General features: G+C 35.0%; 1 protein-coding gene and 2 long non-coding RNA genes across 4 annotated transcripts; 1 reads left to right on the top strand and 2 right to left on the bottom strand.

Annotated features, from left to right (window-relative positions):
* Positions 1 to 1300: 1300 nt before the first annotated feature.
* sturkopf (lipid droplet associated hydrolase sturkopf) lies at positions 1301 to 5624 on the bottom strand. Its single transcript, XM_074102077.1, has 2 exons — positions 4966 to 5624; positions 1301 to 3491 (listed from the first exon to the last, which is right to left on the bottom strand). Exons 1-2 carry the CDS (start codon positions 5147 to 5149, stop codon positions 2758 to 2760), a joined length of 918 nt encoding a protein of 305 aa, XP_073958178.1. The 5' UTR covers positions 5150 to 5624; the 3' UTR covers positions 1301 to 2757.
* Positions 5625 to 7575: 1951 nt separating this feature from the next.
* Positions 7576 to 9859, top strand: LOC141438478 (uncharacterized). Its single transcript, XR_012452485.1, has 2 exons — positions 7576 to 7852; positions 9072 to 9859. It is a non-coding gene; the product is annotated as an uncharacterized lncRNA (long non-coding RNA).
* On the bottom strand, positions 8015 to 16049 carry LOC141438479 (uncharacterized). Of its 2 annotated transcripts, XR_012452487.1 has the most exons (5): positions 15929 to 16049; positions 14207 to 15765; positions 13968 to 14042; positions 11141 to 13195; positions 8015 to 8199 (listed from the first exon to the last, which is right to left on the bottom strand). It is a non-coding gene; the product is annotated as an uncharacterized lncRNA (long non-coding RNA). The 2 variants fall into 2 exon arrangements; XR_012452486.1 differs by lacking the exons at positions 8015 to 8199; positions 11141 to 13195 and having other exon boundaries at positions 13206 to 14042.
* Between the last annotated feature and the right edge of the window lie 772 nt (positions 16050 to 16821).

The following is a 16821-nucleotide window of genomic DNA, read 5'->3' as shown; positions in this document are numbered from 1 at the left end:
CTACTTTAGTGAGTCAGTGTACAGTCAAGTGTAAAAATATGAACTTATTCAAAGTTTCACAAATAAGTACTACAGACTCTTATTCCGACGCAATAAGGCCGTAGTAACATATTTTAGAGTGGTTCGATCGATACTTATTTTTGCACTTGACTGTACACAAGACTGTTTGCACAGAATAAGTAATAGCTATGATTGGTTTTTTGGAGTATTTTTGTATTTTTTTATTTCAACTCCAAATTTGTTACTTTTACTTTAGTTTTGTTTTTTTTTAAGTAACAAATTTGGAGTTGAAATAAAAAAATACAAAAAGACTGCAAAAAACCAATCATAATTTGATTGCTTAGTGGCGACATCTCTTGTCTGGGTGAGCGGTTGGTTCCGAAAGAGTGTGACGTCTCTCGATGAGAGCGCTAGTGCTGCTGCATAAGTAGCGTAGTAGAAATAAGCAACCTGAGATATGAATGAATGCATAGGAAAAATTCGTGTCTAGATTCCTGTCCAGCGGTGGTGTAGGGGTTATAGCACGCAGCACGGAGTGCTGAGGACCTGGGTTGGATTCCGAGCGCTGGTCTCTTTTTCTGGTTTTTCTGTGCATCCATGTCTCAGTTTGTATTTTCGATAAGTAATAGATGTTTGTTGCCGCCAGTATAGTCGAACCGAGAAAATGCTACCACTATGTAAGAATTGCAAACAAAATGAAAAAAAAATTGAAATGTTGCAAAGGTTGTTTTGTCACTGTTTTTTTCCTTGTTTACATATAAAAATGAAAATGTTGCGAAGGTCGCTAAATAAATATGAAGCCTTTGGCTTCCAAAGCAGCCTCGACCAACTGTAGTTAAAGGTAAAAAGAAACAGCGGTTTCAAAGCATGTAATCTCAACTTTATGTTGCTGGAGTAGAGTTGTGCTTACATGTTTCTAACACTACCTGTATTAATTTCATCATCGTTTTCATCTTTGACTGTACAAGCTCGTTTTAATTAACATATTAAACATTGTTAAACTTTATTTCGTAGAAAATAAAACAATGCATTTAAAGCCATATTTTTATTAATAAAGTTTAGTATTATACACCCACCTCTAGTGATTTCCCTGTAATCCTTGGAATTTAAACTTAAAATTTCGTTTTAAATGGCAATTATAAAAATGTGTAAACAAATACAAATGAGCTTGTAAACTTTGAAAGTAAACAATAAAATATTTTTTTTAATAAATATATAATGTTACTTATGCTGTAAAAAATAGGTACTTTCCCATACTTATATTAATATAATATATATTTAATAAATTAAAATGCACATATCTTATACTATATTTTAATCTCCCTCAAAAATCCATATACTTTTTTTTACTTTGGTAAAATATACCTATCCAAAAAGATAACAAAAATCCTAAGAAGCCAACCCGTGTAATATTCATATGTTATCTTACACCTTTAAACGAGCAATTCTTGTTTATTTATTTATTTAGAGGGTTATGGAACGGCTCTAACGATGTCAATGAAATTTGGTATATACCTAAGGGTTTTCGGTGATGAAAAATCAATCTAAGTTTTGTCTTATCTCTAGAAAATATTATTACAATACTATTTGTTGAACACTATCATAGAATATTTTGTCATGTAGGAGCCAATACGCTGGCAGCAATTTTTTCGTAGTTAATGGATGAAATAAAACAATGACTGCTCACCCGCGACCGCGACCTTATGATAGCTACCTAACCTACCTATCACCACCACCAGACCAAACTGATGTGTATCGAACTTATCCAAAGCAGAGCAAACAGTGGCGTAGCTACTGGAGGGCTGGACGGGGCAGTGCCCCGGGGCCCCCAAGTTCAGGGGGCCTCTCGGACTCTGACTTACAAACTATAAATAACAAATCTGGAGGACGTTGAATTTGGAACTCGACGAATACGGAACAAATGATTTTAAATAGTTTAGTTGGACCTTGGCCTAGTTTATTTTTTGCCCCAAGGCCTTTGGTTACCTAGCTACGCTACTGAGAGCAACACAACCATTCACCATGCTACCAGATGTTTGACTCTACATCTAACAAAACATCACACTGACTGTCTATAGGTAGTGCCACGAGAGTTGAAGTGAATGATTATACACACACATACACACACCGCTACAACATATGTAATGAGCGCAGGATTTTGACATTTGGGTGGATCAACTATTTCCTGTTGTTATTCTGTCCCGTCAGCGAGGGGATAAAAGTAGTACAGTTTGTTAGAAGAAATGTTGTGTTACATTATACTAACATGCTTATTAGATGACCAATCATAAAAAAGGCTTAAAACGAACACAAAAATGTATGTTTGGCATATTTTAATCCTATAAATGTACGGTTTAAAGAGTGACTCAGGAGACCGTAACTATAGCAATGAGTGACAAGAAAAAGTTGATTGACCCATTTACTCATTCATTTCATTCATTCTCCTTTTGTGCAATCTGTTCTTTCCACTCTCGTGGCACTATCTATACCATTTGATAGCATGGTAATGGTTGCGTTGCTCTGAAGATGAGCTCTGGTTGAGTTCGAAACGCGTTAGTGTAGTGGTGGTGGAGATAGATGACTATGTGTGATTTGTGTTTTCTTACAGTGTGCAGGTGGAGGAACTGCATAAACGTAGCTATCGTAAGGTTGTGGGTGGGCAAAGTAATTGTTTCAGTTCATTGATATAGATGGAGGTGAAAGAGGCAAAGTAAAGCCTGATTCAATAAATTATTGAAAACTTTGCCTATAAAAAAATTATCCCTTTGATACTTTCCCACTGAATACCTTAGGTTTGATAAAATCAGAAACCATTTCAGCAATTTCCTCTGAATATTTTAAAACAAAGGCATGGTCAATACTGACTTGCTTCATATTCATTTCTGGTTGAAATTGTTTCAGATCATCCATATAGCTCAATGGGGCCCAACCATCTCTATCACTGTAAATTACATTAGTTAAATGCTTTATGTTTTCCAAAGCCTCAGTATTCAGTTCAACCACCCGGTCCATTTCATCATAAGCTAAGTACAAAACTTTTTCCCCAATCTTTGGCCTAAGATATTTCAGTATTCTCTCAGAATAATGAGGGGGCAATGAATTAAATTTCAAATAAATGGCGATTAGAAATTGCTTCAAGAATTCAGGCAGAATATGAACCAGTGTAAATAGTAAAATGGTAATTGTATGAAACCTTCTTACAATTTTATTTAAATATTTGCCATTTTCTGCAACTGCCATCCCTTGAATTGTTGGAAATAATAGATTAATTGATGCCACTTTCTCTAATAACTCCTTTTGCTTGTCCAGTGCTTCTATAACCAGCCATGCTCCAATAGAGTGACCAATTAAATGTATCTTGCTATTCTTATCAATTTTATTGCTGATAAGATCCAGTTTATGTGTAATTTGACCTTCTAGGTTGAATAAATGCTCCTGTTTTTCAAGTATATTCGATTTTACTTCAGGTACTTCAACATGTCCAGCTTGCCCTAGAAATAATAAAAGAGTATAGATTTTAGTATAATTCCATAAGGGCTGGCTTTCTGTGAAAAGAGTAAAAAATATTTTAAAAGAATAATTCTCTCTAGGGTTCATTTTTTTAGCAGGTTTCCTTTGGTTTGTTTCTAAAGATAAATGTATTTACAGAAAGGAAGGTTTAAAATGCTATAGTGGGTGCAACAAAATACGCCCGACTTCTCAGATCATATAGCAAAAACACAAATAGCCTGTCATATTGTCATATTTTAAGAAGAAATAATTAACTGTTATGAAACATGACAATTTAGAAAACACAAAATGTAATCTTATATTTAGTTATTCACCTTTTATTTGTACTTGAGTCTAGGATGTTTGTATGTATTTAAGTATACATTTATCTATTTATGTAAATCCATCCGTTGCGGTCCTGGATTTATAAATAGGCCGTATAGGCCGCGGCCTAGGGGCGGCAGCGGCCTAGGGGCGGCAGATTTAAAAAAAATATATTTTAGAAAGTTACATAGGGCGTAAAGTGGCCTACACTCATAAAAAACATAAATCCGCCACTGATCTGTTGTGTAGCATCATAGTACAAGCTTTGCGTAGTTTGGGGCAAGGTTGATTGGTGTAATTTGTCCCTTGGAATACTATTATTATTATCTTGATATTATTATTATTTTAAGCTATTAGTAGTGCAACATGAGCTCTAAAAGAACCAAAATATTATCTAAGCTAATTCCTTTAAACAAGCAATTTTTGTTTATTTTGGGGATCTTGTAAATGGCTCCAACAATTTCAATGAAATTTGGTATGTAGGGGTTGTTACGGTCTGGTGCCTTAAGGGCTAAAACTGGGCCTTAAGGGTCTGCGAGCCTACTAAATGCAAAACACGTGTTATCTGGTACGTATCTTTAATGAGACTGCCAAATAGAACATACAAAATTATTCAAAATTGGTAAAAAAGTATAAAAACATAAATTCACATAAAACAGGGGTATTCGGGGATGAAAAATCAATTAAGAGCATTTATACCTCCTGAGCAGGCCACATTGCATTTTTGTTAGTTTACCCAATTATTTTATAAAAATTTAATTCAATTTTTATGGAATAATCGAGAAAACTTACAAAAATGCAACGTTGCCAGCTCAGCAGGTATTTAACACTCTTAAGCTTGGTTGTTTCTCTGGGTTGCCCAGGTACTCCAATTTTAATCAGTCAAAAATGAACTTGGTTTAAGAAATTAGTTTTGTTTTTAACTTCAGTTCTGAACTTTTGTATTTGGCCCTGACCCTCACAAACCTGAACCATTTGCCAATTGCCATTTGCCATGAAAAACATATTTAAATGTACATAGGTAATTATAATTACGTGCGTCGGTAGGTCTAAAGGTCATGTAACAAAGAATTCAATAATAAGCAATGGTGTCATTTCTGGAAAAAAAAAAACCATGGGATGAAAATTTTCTGGCAAGCCCAAGCGTCTTACCTGTGACACAAACTGGTAGACCGGTACTTTTGTGTAATTCTGCTGCAAATTCGATATAAAAGTCCGGAATTCCTGGGTTACCACTTATACATACGATTACATCAGAACCTTTGCAGTTAAATGGATTATCCCAAGTTAGCAAATTTGTCTGAATATAATTGAGTGTCATGTATACACTTTCCATCGCGAATGTGAAGTTTAATCACTGTGGAACACGAACTTGAAAAGTTTTTAAAGTAAAGTGCAAAAAGTTAGTAAAGTCCTTTTGATAAGAAGCTTGATATGTGATATCAATTCTACACCTTCAGCCACTTAATGGGAATTGATCAGAATAATTGAAATCGTAACTATAAAAGAGTTGAAACGATCCTAAACTTTTGTTGCCTTGCCCGAATTTAAATTAAAATAATGTTGCGTTTTGTTGGTGAGACATGACAGACACTATCACAGCACAGACTACTTAGAGATACGACCAAAAACTGATACTACGTAGACAGACACTATGGAGAATAAAACGCAACTGAACTGCAGGGCTACTACGAAACTCGAAACTCAAAGTTCGTGTCGTGCGGTCCCTCTGACATACTATTTAATACGAGAGCGAACTTGAGCGAAAGTGAAAGGGACCACACGACACGAACTTCGAGTTTTGAGTTTCGTAGTAGCGCTGCTGTGACTCAAGCTCGAAATCGATTTTGTACATTTATGAACGACGAAACGAAACGTCAGTAGCTATGTCACAGTGTAAGAAAATCTCGGCCTCGGGTACGCCGAATTCGGCGTACTATTTGTTGCCTCATTTGACAAGTACGCCGGCGGTATCTAGTCGAGCGACCAATCATTCATCTAAGTTGTTGTTGTTGTTGTTTCTTTAAAAAAATATGGCTCTGTCCATCAGAGGACAAGATAAATATTATAATTTTTTTACCCATGATGAGTTCTGTGACGTTTCGAGTTTGACAGTTTTAGAGGTGTACCATTTATCGAGTGAACTGTCGATTTTTCTAAGTTATTAGTGCCTATTTTTGGAGAAGTTGCATTCTATTCCCGGCCGGGGCAGATATTTGTATGAATAATTTTTGCCGTTTCGGCATTTTGCCAAAAAATAACAACAAGCTCAACGAGAAACAGTAACAAAAGTCACCAGCAATAATAACAGAAATGAACAATAACAAAACACAATGCAAAGAAAATGCAACGGGAACTCAACTCGTATACAAGGCAGAAGCACTTGTACTTGTACTGACAGTGATACTGACAAGCACGGCCACAAGAGGCACAAGATGGCTGCGGCCGTGTTCCAAATAGCCGTGTTTACAAAATCTTGCAAGTTTTGTTTAAAAATTTAAAATATTTTAGTGTCTATTGTTATTGAATAATGAAACGCGACAATGAGGGCTATCGTTTTTTGTCTCACTAGATGGCGCACTGCTGCGTGAGATTTTTAAGTATGGATTTCAAAGTCTGTCATTACGGGCGTGAAAACAAAGTTTAGATTAAAATCATATTGAATACACCTTTTAGGGATGTTTGGTAGCAGATAAGTAAAACACCCTATTAGGTTGGAGTTTAGAAGAAGAAGAGAGTTTATTTACAAAAATTATCGAATATATACAAATTTACATAGGCGCAATTCGCGAGGGTATCCCCGATCATAACCACGCCTCCAAAAGGTGGCGTGATCTGCGCCGGCACTCATCCATCGCGCTGTCGATGTGTGCTGTCGGTGTGGCTCTGCTATATATACGTGCAGCGCCGAAGTTGTCCACATTTCGCCCGCCGCAGACGTCGATGCGCAAACACCGCGCACTTCTCAGAGCGGCGAGTGTTTGCGCCTGGCGAAATATTATTCTTGTCCCAGTTTCTGGACAGACGTCATCTTCTACAACCAAGCGTGTAGCTAGCAGCTACAACCTTAAAACCATACCATAAAAATATCGAGCATGCCCTGTGTTGCATAGTCCCCGTTTTGTTCGGAAAAAAGGGAGGACGAAGGTTTCCGAAAGACAAATCTGTCTTGAAACACAGACATTCATTGCCCCGGAACACATATTTGCCATAATTAATTTAAGATATTGCAAAATATTCACAAAATTACTCTAATTATAGATAAACCCGCGTAGCTCACCCAAAATTTATGAGATTTAACATTTCAGATACCTCACGCTACACTAGCGCCTCTAGTGGCGAATTCATACGCAATAGCCCTCATTGCCGATAGTGTTGTGTCACGTCACTACTCTGTTCCGTTTCACACATTGCGTCATTTAAAAAAATAAATATTTTTCTATCGTTTTTGAGAGTCTATAATGGACACTGATATTGCTATATATAGTTTAAAAGTATAGTTTTTTTTTATTATTTTGCTTCAAAATAGAAATTATTTATAATTTATTTTGCAAACATAGCATGCGTAATTCGGAAAATTTACAAGTGTCACAGCAGTGCTACTATGAAACTCGAAATTCGAAGTTCGTTTCATGCGTCCCCTCTGACACATACTATTTAATATGAGAGCGAGAGGGACGGTACGATACGAACTTAGAGTTTCGTAGTAGCCCTGCAGAACTCATCCATCGTAGGTGAAAAATACAATAGCTCTTTGTATGTACTTTGTTCTTTTTATTTTCGTGTTAATTTTGATTAGTCGAAGACCACGTCATGAAAAGTTAGTGCGATCATTTTCATATCATCAATATTTAGACAGTTGGTTGGGTGAGACAGTTCAATAAGTAATACTAACGCTGCTCAGTGTTCTATTTATATTTATTTTTTATCATCATATCATAACACATTAATCCAATTTGTTACAAAATGAACAAATATAATAATAAACGCACATTCAGAGATATGCAGGATTGCTTAGACAGCGACGATGAATTGCCAAGTAAGTGCCCAGCAGAATTAAAACAACAGAATATAAGTAGAAAAAAGCATTCGTAAGAGTAATTAATAAATTATTTGCTCTCTCCAACATAGTTCACGTGGTATTTTTCTTGTTGAGGTTTTTACTCACAACTAGTGTAGGTATAGGTAGTTAAAAATACAGTTACAGGTGCAGGTGTTACTTCAGGCTTGTGATTTCAATTCAATTCAATTTTTGGGATTATAATGGCCCCATCGTACGATGTGATGATTCCGCCAATGTCGAGGTTGGATAAGACACTGCCAGTCGACTTCAGGACGAGTATGGTAGAGCTGTCCTTGTTTGTTAGAATATCAGCCACAACCAATCTAAAACAAAAAGTAACCACCTGCCACCACTGAACAACCCACAACTTAACGTATAGTTAGACACAGTTTAACTACAGGCTTGTGACTATCATTGAATTTGTGTAAGTACTTTGTTGATAGTTTTATTTGGGCCAATCAACTTTTTTACCAACACTAATCTGTCCGCGACATTTTTCAAACAATTGCAGATTTTTGTAAGTAAACATGTTTTTTCTGTAATTTAATAGATGGTGTACATGAATATATGCCATCCTACGTAAGTTCAACCTATTAAACCGTGAAATATCTTGTTGGAAGTACAATTTTATGGTAATGCCAAAGACAATTTTGGTAACGCAGGAGACGCCCAAAGTGTCGGTAAAATAGTTGAATGGCCCATTTTTGTCCAATCAAACATTAAGTCAACAATTTAATGGCATGTCATAGTCAGATTATTATTGTTTCCTTAAAAATGGCTTGTTCACCAATAAAGGTTCCATGTACTATGCCAAATCTGTGATAATTACTACTATCATCATTTGTAACAACTAACTAAGTACGACATTTGTTGAACTGGATGGAATACACAACAACAATAATGCACTGTAGTAATACATTCAGTGGAGTCTTAAGCCCATGTAGTGCCCGTGTGCAATTATTACTTTCCACCTAGGAAGCCTTTCCACCTACCATCTAGGAAGGGCGTGGTCAAAATAGAATAGGTACAAAGTGCCACGGTAACACCCCTAACACCGCTGCGCCCGTTTGCAACACACACCCTACACTATAGGTAAAGACGCCTCTGAATACATCATATGTAATGTATATTTTAATGGATTACTGTCTACTATTATTTAGTACTTAAAGATTCAATTATATGTGTTTCTTTGCAGCAACATACACAGAGAAGACTGAATTACCAGCTTACCTTGATGATGACAGATTTGATGACATAGGAGATTTAATAGAGTTTCCTTGGCTCAACACTCTACCCATAAGGAATCCACAAACACAGGATCAGGGGAACTGTAATGTGGCATCAATTGCAACAGTTCCTGATGTCCACAAAGAGGAAAAAACACTGAAAACTGAAATAGGACCTTTCCCAAAAAAAAGTATATTTGAAGAGTGGAATACCACCATATTGTCAAAACATATTGCTCCACAAACCAGCAAATCAAAAACTAATCTGTTAAAAATTCCATTGACAACTAATCGAGGTGCCAGGATAAATAAGGAATTCTTGGATCAATATCATAATACCCCAGAAACAATACAAACTGCTCGCAAAATCTGCGAAAGGAAAGATAAACCTTCAATATTTCGTTCAACTACTGGTAAAAGAACGCTATTAAAAAGGGGAATTTTAAAAGAACAGGATATAATTTGCATGAAAAGTTTTGCTGCTCAAACCACAGATGGGTCAGCCTTACTTTGGTTCATTCATTTTTTACAAAATAAAGATTTGCAGTCAGAGTATAAGTTCCTGAAAAGTTGTCTTGTTCCGAGCCAAATTATTGATGACAATTGTGGTCAGTTGTATTCACAAGCAGTTTCCAAAAGTTCAAACATTAAGTTTGAGTTCATTGTGATATAGTTGTAAGAAAAGGACTATACAGATGGCCTAAGATAAAAAGCAAAACAACTAAATGTCAATCAGATTAATAAAGGAAATATTATTTTATGAATTTATTAAAAAAACACTATTTTCCTTGGTCACACCTGCCCTAACTTAAGAATGATGTTTCATCCATCTTCCTAATATATTGTTAAAGGGTCTTATTTGGTCCTATGCAAAATAAAATGAAGTTGTACAGAAATTTAAGACAACAAACTTGTCTAATATAACCTTAACGCACATACTTTAATGAAGTTCGCGATAGGTAAAGAAAGGCTATTTTAGTTAGACAATAATTTAGTTAATTTAAATAATACTTAATCTTATTTGGACGTACGGAGAACCGAGGTAATCTAGCAAAAAAAAGTTTTTTTTTAAATCTGGTATATTTTCAATTGGAGACACACACAAGCACATTGTAAGAAAATGACACAAGACACTTTCAGTGGAAGGAGATGCAAATGCATACATCGGGGTTTTCGGTGCGGGAATAATTTCAGGAAGAGTAGAGATAAACAGCGAGGTTAGGCACTTGTCCCACCGCCGACGATGAGCGAGAAGCGAGCAGAGCGAGTAACTAAAAACGAGTGGGCGAGCAGTGAAAAGCGAGTGTTCGAGCACGACGGGCGATTACTCGCTCCACTCACTCGAGCCGGGCGGCCGCCAAGCTAACAGCGCTAAGCGAGTATCACTGAGCTAGTTTTATAGCTCTTGTCGCTGCGGCAAAAGATGTAAGAGCGAGTTCTCGCCGGCAGTGTGAACCGCCAGCGATCAACTATTAATATATATGTCTCTTTTATTCACACAGGATCTTATATCTTTTGTTCGTTTCTTGAGCGAGAAAATAGTCGATAGCCAATCGTTTCCTCGCCGGCGGTGAGACAACTGCCTTAGTCTGAAAAAAATCTTATTATGCCTAATGAATAACTACATCTCTGCGAAATGTATACAAACTATAATACAATTTTATCTTAACTCATTTAGGGGGTACTTTAGCTTTCCTACCAAGCCTTATGAGATAATAATAAAAATAACATTAAAAATTACATGCAGTAATAGTAGTTGGCGCGATTTTCATAACAAAATACATATTAATATTTTTTCTATATTTGGAACAGTCAAGTCAAGCTGCGGCGTCTTTCTGTAAATATCCATTTCAACGAACTATACCATCTTTCTACGTCGGTAATTGTAATAGGCGCGAGTAGGGACTTAAGAACAGGTTCATATCTTAATGACTGATCTTATTTATTTATATAATTTTTTCATGTTTTTTTTTTCAATTAAATATTCGATAAGCAGAAACCTACCACAGTACATTCTGTTTTGTATGTCAATACCTACTCTTTGGCTAATGTCAAACATTCCCGCACCGCTAGAGTGCCCGAATCGACGCACGCACACAGCGAAGCGTCTTACACGGCCGCTAACCCTCGGAACAATAACTAGCATGGAAGCCAGCCTAAAATATGAAATTAAATGCATATATTTGTGTTCTTTTTACTTACGATGTTAATAGTGCGTAGGAAAGAGATACATAATACAGATCCGTTTCGTTATCGTGCAGGTTGCCACAAGCTTATTTTTAGCTAGCGGTGGACTTATTATCGACATTGTCATGTCGATGTCAGTCATCAAAGCAAATTAGTATAAATTATGGTTACTGATAAATGAAATAAGAGCTGGTATATTAAGAAAAACTTCGAATTACTACAAGATAATAGGCGATCTAAAGACGAAAATTTTAGTATCTTTTTCAAGACTTTAATTATCTATTTCTTGAATTCATCAGAGTCATTTCGCGAAAATAATATAACATTCTTGTGGCTATTCTTGCAAATGATATTTAAAAAAATCTGTTTGTATCATTATCTAGTTAGTTATTATCATTAGCATTAGGTACCTATCTAGTGTGTAAAGCCTCAGTTTGCAAGCGAACGGCGTCAGTTAGCGGCGCAAATTTACTGACGCCGCTAATTTTCTGTTTCAGCTTTTGACTATACATTAGAGAGAGAAAGAGCACATCTGACGCCGTTCACTGATTGACGCCGTTTGCTTGGAAACTGCTACTTTAAGCATTATACGTATGACGTAACACACAAAAAATAAATCAGCAGAAGTCAAAATGAAATTACTATCATTCAATAAAAAGATATATATTAATACAAATCATAAAAGTAATAAAACAATACTTACACAATCATTGTCCTTTAAAAAATATTGTTTTTGTTAAATGTGAGCAAATTTTTTCTTTTGGTATAGGTACTCAATTGTTTAGTGACATAATAAATCCGCATTTTAAAATATTGTTGCGCAACAGACTTAATGAGGAGATTCCTATGATCATCGTACAAGGATTGCTCTAAGGCATGATCTTTTAATTCACGAAAAATCGTTGTTGGCAATATGTTCGACGATACTTTATTAATCATTTCTAAGAAGTTTCTAGGTTGGCCAAGACACTTATCACCAATACGAAGTTGATACTCCCTTAGAATTTTTTCTGCGACTTGACATATTTTGTTTAAGTCTGAGGTAGGCTTGAACAGGCCTCCCCTATTTTTTATATTTACCAAAGATTTTCTAAAAACATTGTCTTTGTTTTGAAGCCCCTCAATGCATTTTTCGCATTTCAATGTTTTTTTCAATTTTTTTCCTATGAATCCTGCTATGTATTCTACGACATTTTTTGAATATTCAGAAAGAGATGATGGGGGAGAAATATCCAATGAATTATGTAACTCGGGCTCTAAACGTCGCCTACAGTTGGTGCTGTCGTCAATAGCTTTTTTGTAATATAGTTTTGTTGGGATTTTCTTGTGCTCTTAATTGTAATGACTCTAAAGCCTCTGTTGTAAATCCAGGTTTACAGTCTAAAGATTTATACCATGATGATGATGATATACTTTTTGGGTGTGGTAATACTTGGGTAATACGTTTTCGAATTGTTCCCTGACGAATGAGTATGCTTTTGGAGATAAGTAATGTAATGTCACTGCAATTTTTTTAATTTCTAAACTGTACTCCCTAGTAAGCACATCATCATATTGTTTCTGAAGAAACCTTTTTATAACATGATTTTTATTTATACCATCTACCATGTTGATATATTTGGTTTCGACATTTTCCAGTCTTAATTTGTCTAAAACGACTGTGTAAAGATCCGCATTTTTTTTCTGTAGTCGTGTAACACGTTTAGTTAATGTGTTAATTCTTTGCAGACGGCGTTTTGAAACCTTTTTCAAATTTTCAACTTTTTTCTCTAACATTTTAATTTTTTTTTGCACTTGCAATATCCATTTCAGCTTCCTCTGTGGATGTGCCAAGTTCAGTACTTGAAAATTTTCTTTTCAAATTAATTGGTATCTTATTCCTCGTGTTGATTTCTGTGAACGGTTCCTGAAACAAGTATAAAAAAAGATATCAAATCTCTATGTGTTAGATTTTTAATTTACCTATTTTATTTTTAGTCCTATCGTTTCGAATACTTTCAACATTAATTTTGCAGATAGACTGTTAACATTAATATAGAAAATGTTAACTTACATAGTCTATCTGTGAACAGTATTTAGAACATTAGGGCTAAAAATAATCAGATAAACACGATAAAACCGTATATATTAAAATAAATCCCTACTTAATATTATCCATACTAGTATTATAAATGCGAAAGTAACTCTGTCTGTCTGTCTGTTACACTTTCACGCCTAAACCACTGAACCGATTTTATTGAAATTTGGTACAGAGATAGAGTTAACCCTGAGGAAGAACATAGGCTACCGCGCGATATAACGTAGGTTCACGCGGGCGGAACCGCGGACAAAAGCTAGTAAATAATAAATAAATATCCGGGACAATCCACAAACGGTCGTCTAATCCCAAACTAAGTAGCGAAAGCACTTGTACTATGGGTATTAGACAACTGTATTTTTTTTATGATAAACATACTTAGATAAATGTTTTTTTATTATAAACATACATATAGGTACTAAATACCCAGACTCGGAAAATGCATTTTTGACAATACATCACCAGGCGGGAATCGAAATCATGACCCATGGAGTTCAAGAGGCAGGGTCACTACCAACTGAGCCAACGGGCCAGTCAACTTTATATTAAAGTGGTACAAAAGTCACCAGGCATCTAGTTCAAAATAAAATAATGAGCTTACCATTCTATCCTGACACTGGCGACTTGTGGTTGGTTCTGCTAGACTTTGATTTGTTTCAGTTAATGACAAGGTTCCCTGAAAACATTTCAGTGCATTGAATAAGTATAACCAAGCTTTAATTTATAATCATTTTTTTTATAGTTCGTAAGACAGCCTACAAATAAAATTAGAAAACACTATAATGAAAGCAAGTTAGATAAGTATGTATATTGTATAACAGGTACGTAATATTTATTTACTTGGGCTTATCTTTGCATTATTACATTGATAAACACTATATTATTTCTTTATTTAAGTATTTTTTATAAAAGCAGGCTGCACTATGCCAAAAAACATAGTAAATACATCAAATAAAATACTACATACCACGACAAAGCTAGATGTTTCACTTGGTATATTTAAGGTAAGAACAGCGTCGGATTTCAAACGTCTCCATTTTTTATTGTCATTTGGCACAAATGAGTCTTCCGTAAAATGGCGAGAACAAATTGTGCTGTGCTTTTCTGGAGTCCACTTGGACCTATTAATGCAACGGCTCCATTTTATTTAAAATAATGTAATGGTAGCACCATAAAAAGATCCATAGGAAATCTATGTGTTTTGCCTATTGAAAAATAATTATTATTGTTATTCAATTCTAGTTAGTATTTAAATAATAAGGAAATATAATGCCTTTGTCAAGTGGAACCCTTTAGCTAGTTAATGCTGTTATTCAACTTTACTTTTATCTGAAACTTTTGTACAAAGTTTACATACACGTATACGTGTATACGTGTTGCTTGTTCTTTACTTTTACTTCTTTAGTTAAATTTTGTTTGTATGTGTATGAAGCAGCAGCTAATAAGTTTTTGTGCTGATTTTTTTGTTAGCGTTACTAGTAGTATACCGCTTGATGGGTGAATTTAATTACATCCAATCACTTAATGTTATAGTTATATTGCAACTAAAGGACAATGTTTACAGTTGTCCTTGGTGGGCGGGATGTTAAACCGTCACACAATTCTAAATTCTCATAGATTTTAATCCACTACTTAGTTCCCTTTGTTTACTTTAAGTTACATGAAATTTCTCAACAGATGGCGTTAGTGTGCACAATTCTTTTCTAATCACACGACTTCACTTCTGCATACAATTTTTAGTTTTTAAGTTCACCGCTAGATGTCGCTGTCCCGTGTCAGTCACCATTCTGCATCGCGCTGTTGAGATTTTTCCTGGTATAATGACCTTCCTTCAATGTTTTTTATTTAAAATATGATGGAGCTGTTGCATTAGTAGAAAATGTAAACGAATTGTTAACATTTCATTGGTTTGGTACAGAGAATTAACCCTGAGGAAGAACATAGGCTACCGCGCGATATAACGTAGGTTCACGCGGGCGGAGCCGCGGACAAAAGCTAGTAAATAATAAATAAATATCCGGGACAAAAATCCCAAGCTAAGTAGCGAAAGCACTTGTACTATGGGTATTAGACAACTGTAATTTTTTTATGATAAACATACTTAGATAAATGTTTTTTTATTATAAACATACATATAGGTACTAAATACCCAGACTCGGAAAATGCATTTTTGACAATACATCACCAGACGGGAATCGAAATCATGACCCATGGAGTTCAAGAGGCAGGGTCACTACCAACTGAACTAACGGGCCAGTCAACTTTATATTAAAGTGGTACAAAAGTCACCAGGCATCTAGTTCAAAATAAAATAATGAGCTTACCATTCTATCCTGACACTGGCGACTTGTGGTTGGTTCTGCTAGACTTTGATTTGTTTCAGTTAATGACAAGGTTCCCTGAAAACATTTCAGTGCATTGAATAAGTATAACCAAGCTTTAATTTATAATCATTTTTTTATAGTTCGTAAGACAGCCTACAAATAAAATTAGAAAACACTATAATGAAAGCAAGTTAGATAAGTATGTATATTGTATAACAGGAACGTAATATTTATTTACTTGGGCTTATCTTTGCATTATTACATTGATAAACACTATATTATTTCTTTATTTAAGTATTTTTTATAAAAGCAGGCTGCACTATGCCAAAAAACATAGTAAATACATCAAATAAAATACTACATACCACGACAAAGCTAGATGTTTCACTTGGTATATTTAAGGTAGGAACAGCGTCGGATTTCAAACGTCTCCATTTTTTATTGTCATTTGGCACAAATGAGTCTTCCGTAAAATGGCGAGAACAAATTGTTCTGTGATTTTTTGGAGTCCACTTGGACCTATTAATGCAACGGCTCCATTTTATTTAAAATAATGTAATGGTAGCACCATAAAAAGATCCATAGGAAATCTATGTGTTTTGCCTATTGAAAAATAATTATTATTGTTATTCAATTCTAGTTAGTATTTAAATAATAAGGAAATATAATGCCTTTGTGAAGTGGAACCCTTTAGCTAGTTAATGCTGTTATTCAACTTTACTTTTATCTGAAAGTTTTGTATTTTATTTGCTTTATTTTGTACAAAGTTTACATACACGTATACGTGTATACGTGTTGCTTGTTCTTTACTTTTACTTCTTTAGTTAAATTTTGTTTGTATGTGTATGAAGCAGCAGCTAATAAGTTTTTTGTGCTGATTTTTTTGTTAGCGTTACTAGTAGTATACCGCTTGATGGGTGAATTTAATTACATCCAATCACTTAATGTTAGTTATATTGCAACTAAAGGACAATGTTTACAGTTGTCCTTGGTGGGCGGGATGTTAAACCGTCACACAATTCTAAATTCTCATAGATTTTAATCCACTACTTAGTTCCCTTTGTTTACTTTAAGTTACATGAAATTTCTCAACAGATGGCGTTAGTGTGCACAATTCCTTTCTAATCACAC

The sequence above is a fragment of the Choristoneura fumiferana genome, chromosome 18 (genome assembly GCF_025370935.1).
Source record: "Choristoneura fumiferana chromosome 18, NRCan_CFum_1, whole genome shotgun sequence".
In the NCBI taxonomy this organism is placed as follows: domain Eukaryota; kingdom Metazoa; phylum Arthropoda; class Insecta; order Lepidoptera; family Tortricidae; genus Choristoneura; species Choristoneura fumiferana.
The sequence above is the reverse complement of the archived record's forward strand: the minus strand, read 5'-3'. Positions and strand labels throughout refer to the sequence as shown.

Excerpts from the sequence above, each read along its gene's own strand:
- sturkopf (XM_074102077.1), bottom strand. The coding sequence starts at position 5,149 with ATGGAAAGTGTATACATGACACTCAATTATATTCAGACAAATTTGCTA. Across the intron at positions 3,492-4,965 it reads TCTACCAGTTTGTGTCACAG|GGCAAGCTGGACATGTTGAA; the intron begins GTAAGACGCTTG and ends TATTATTTCTAG.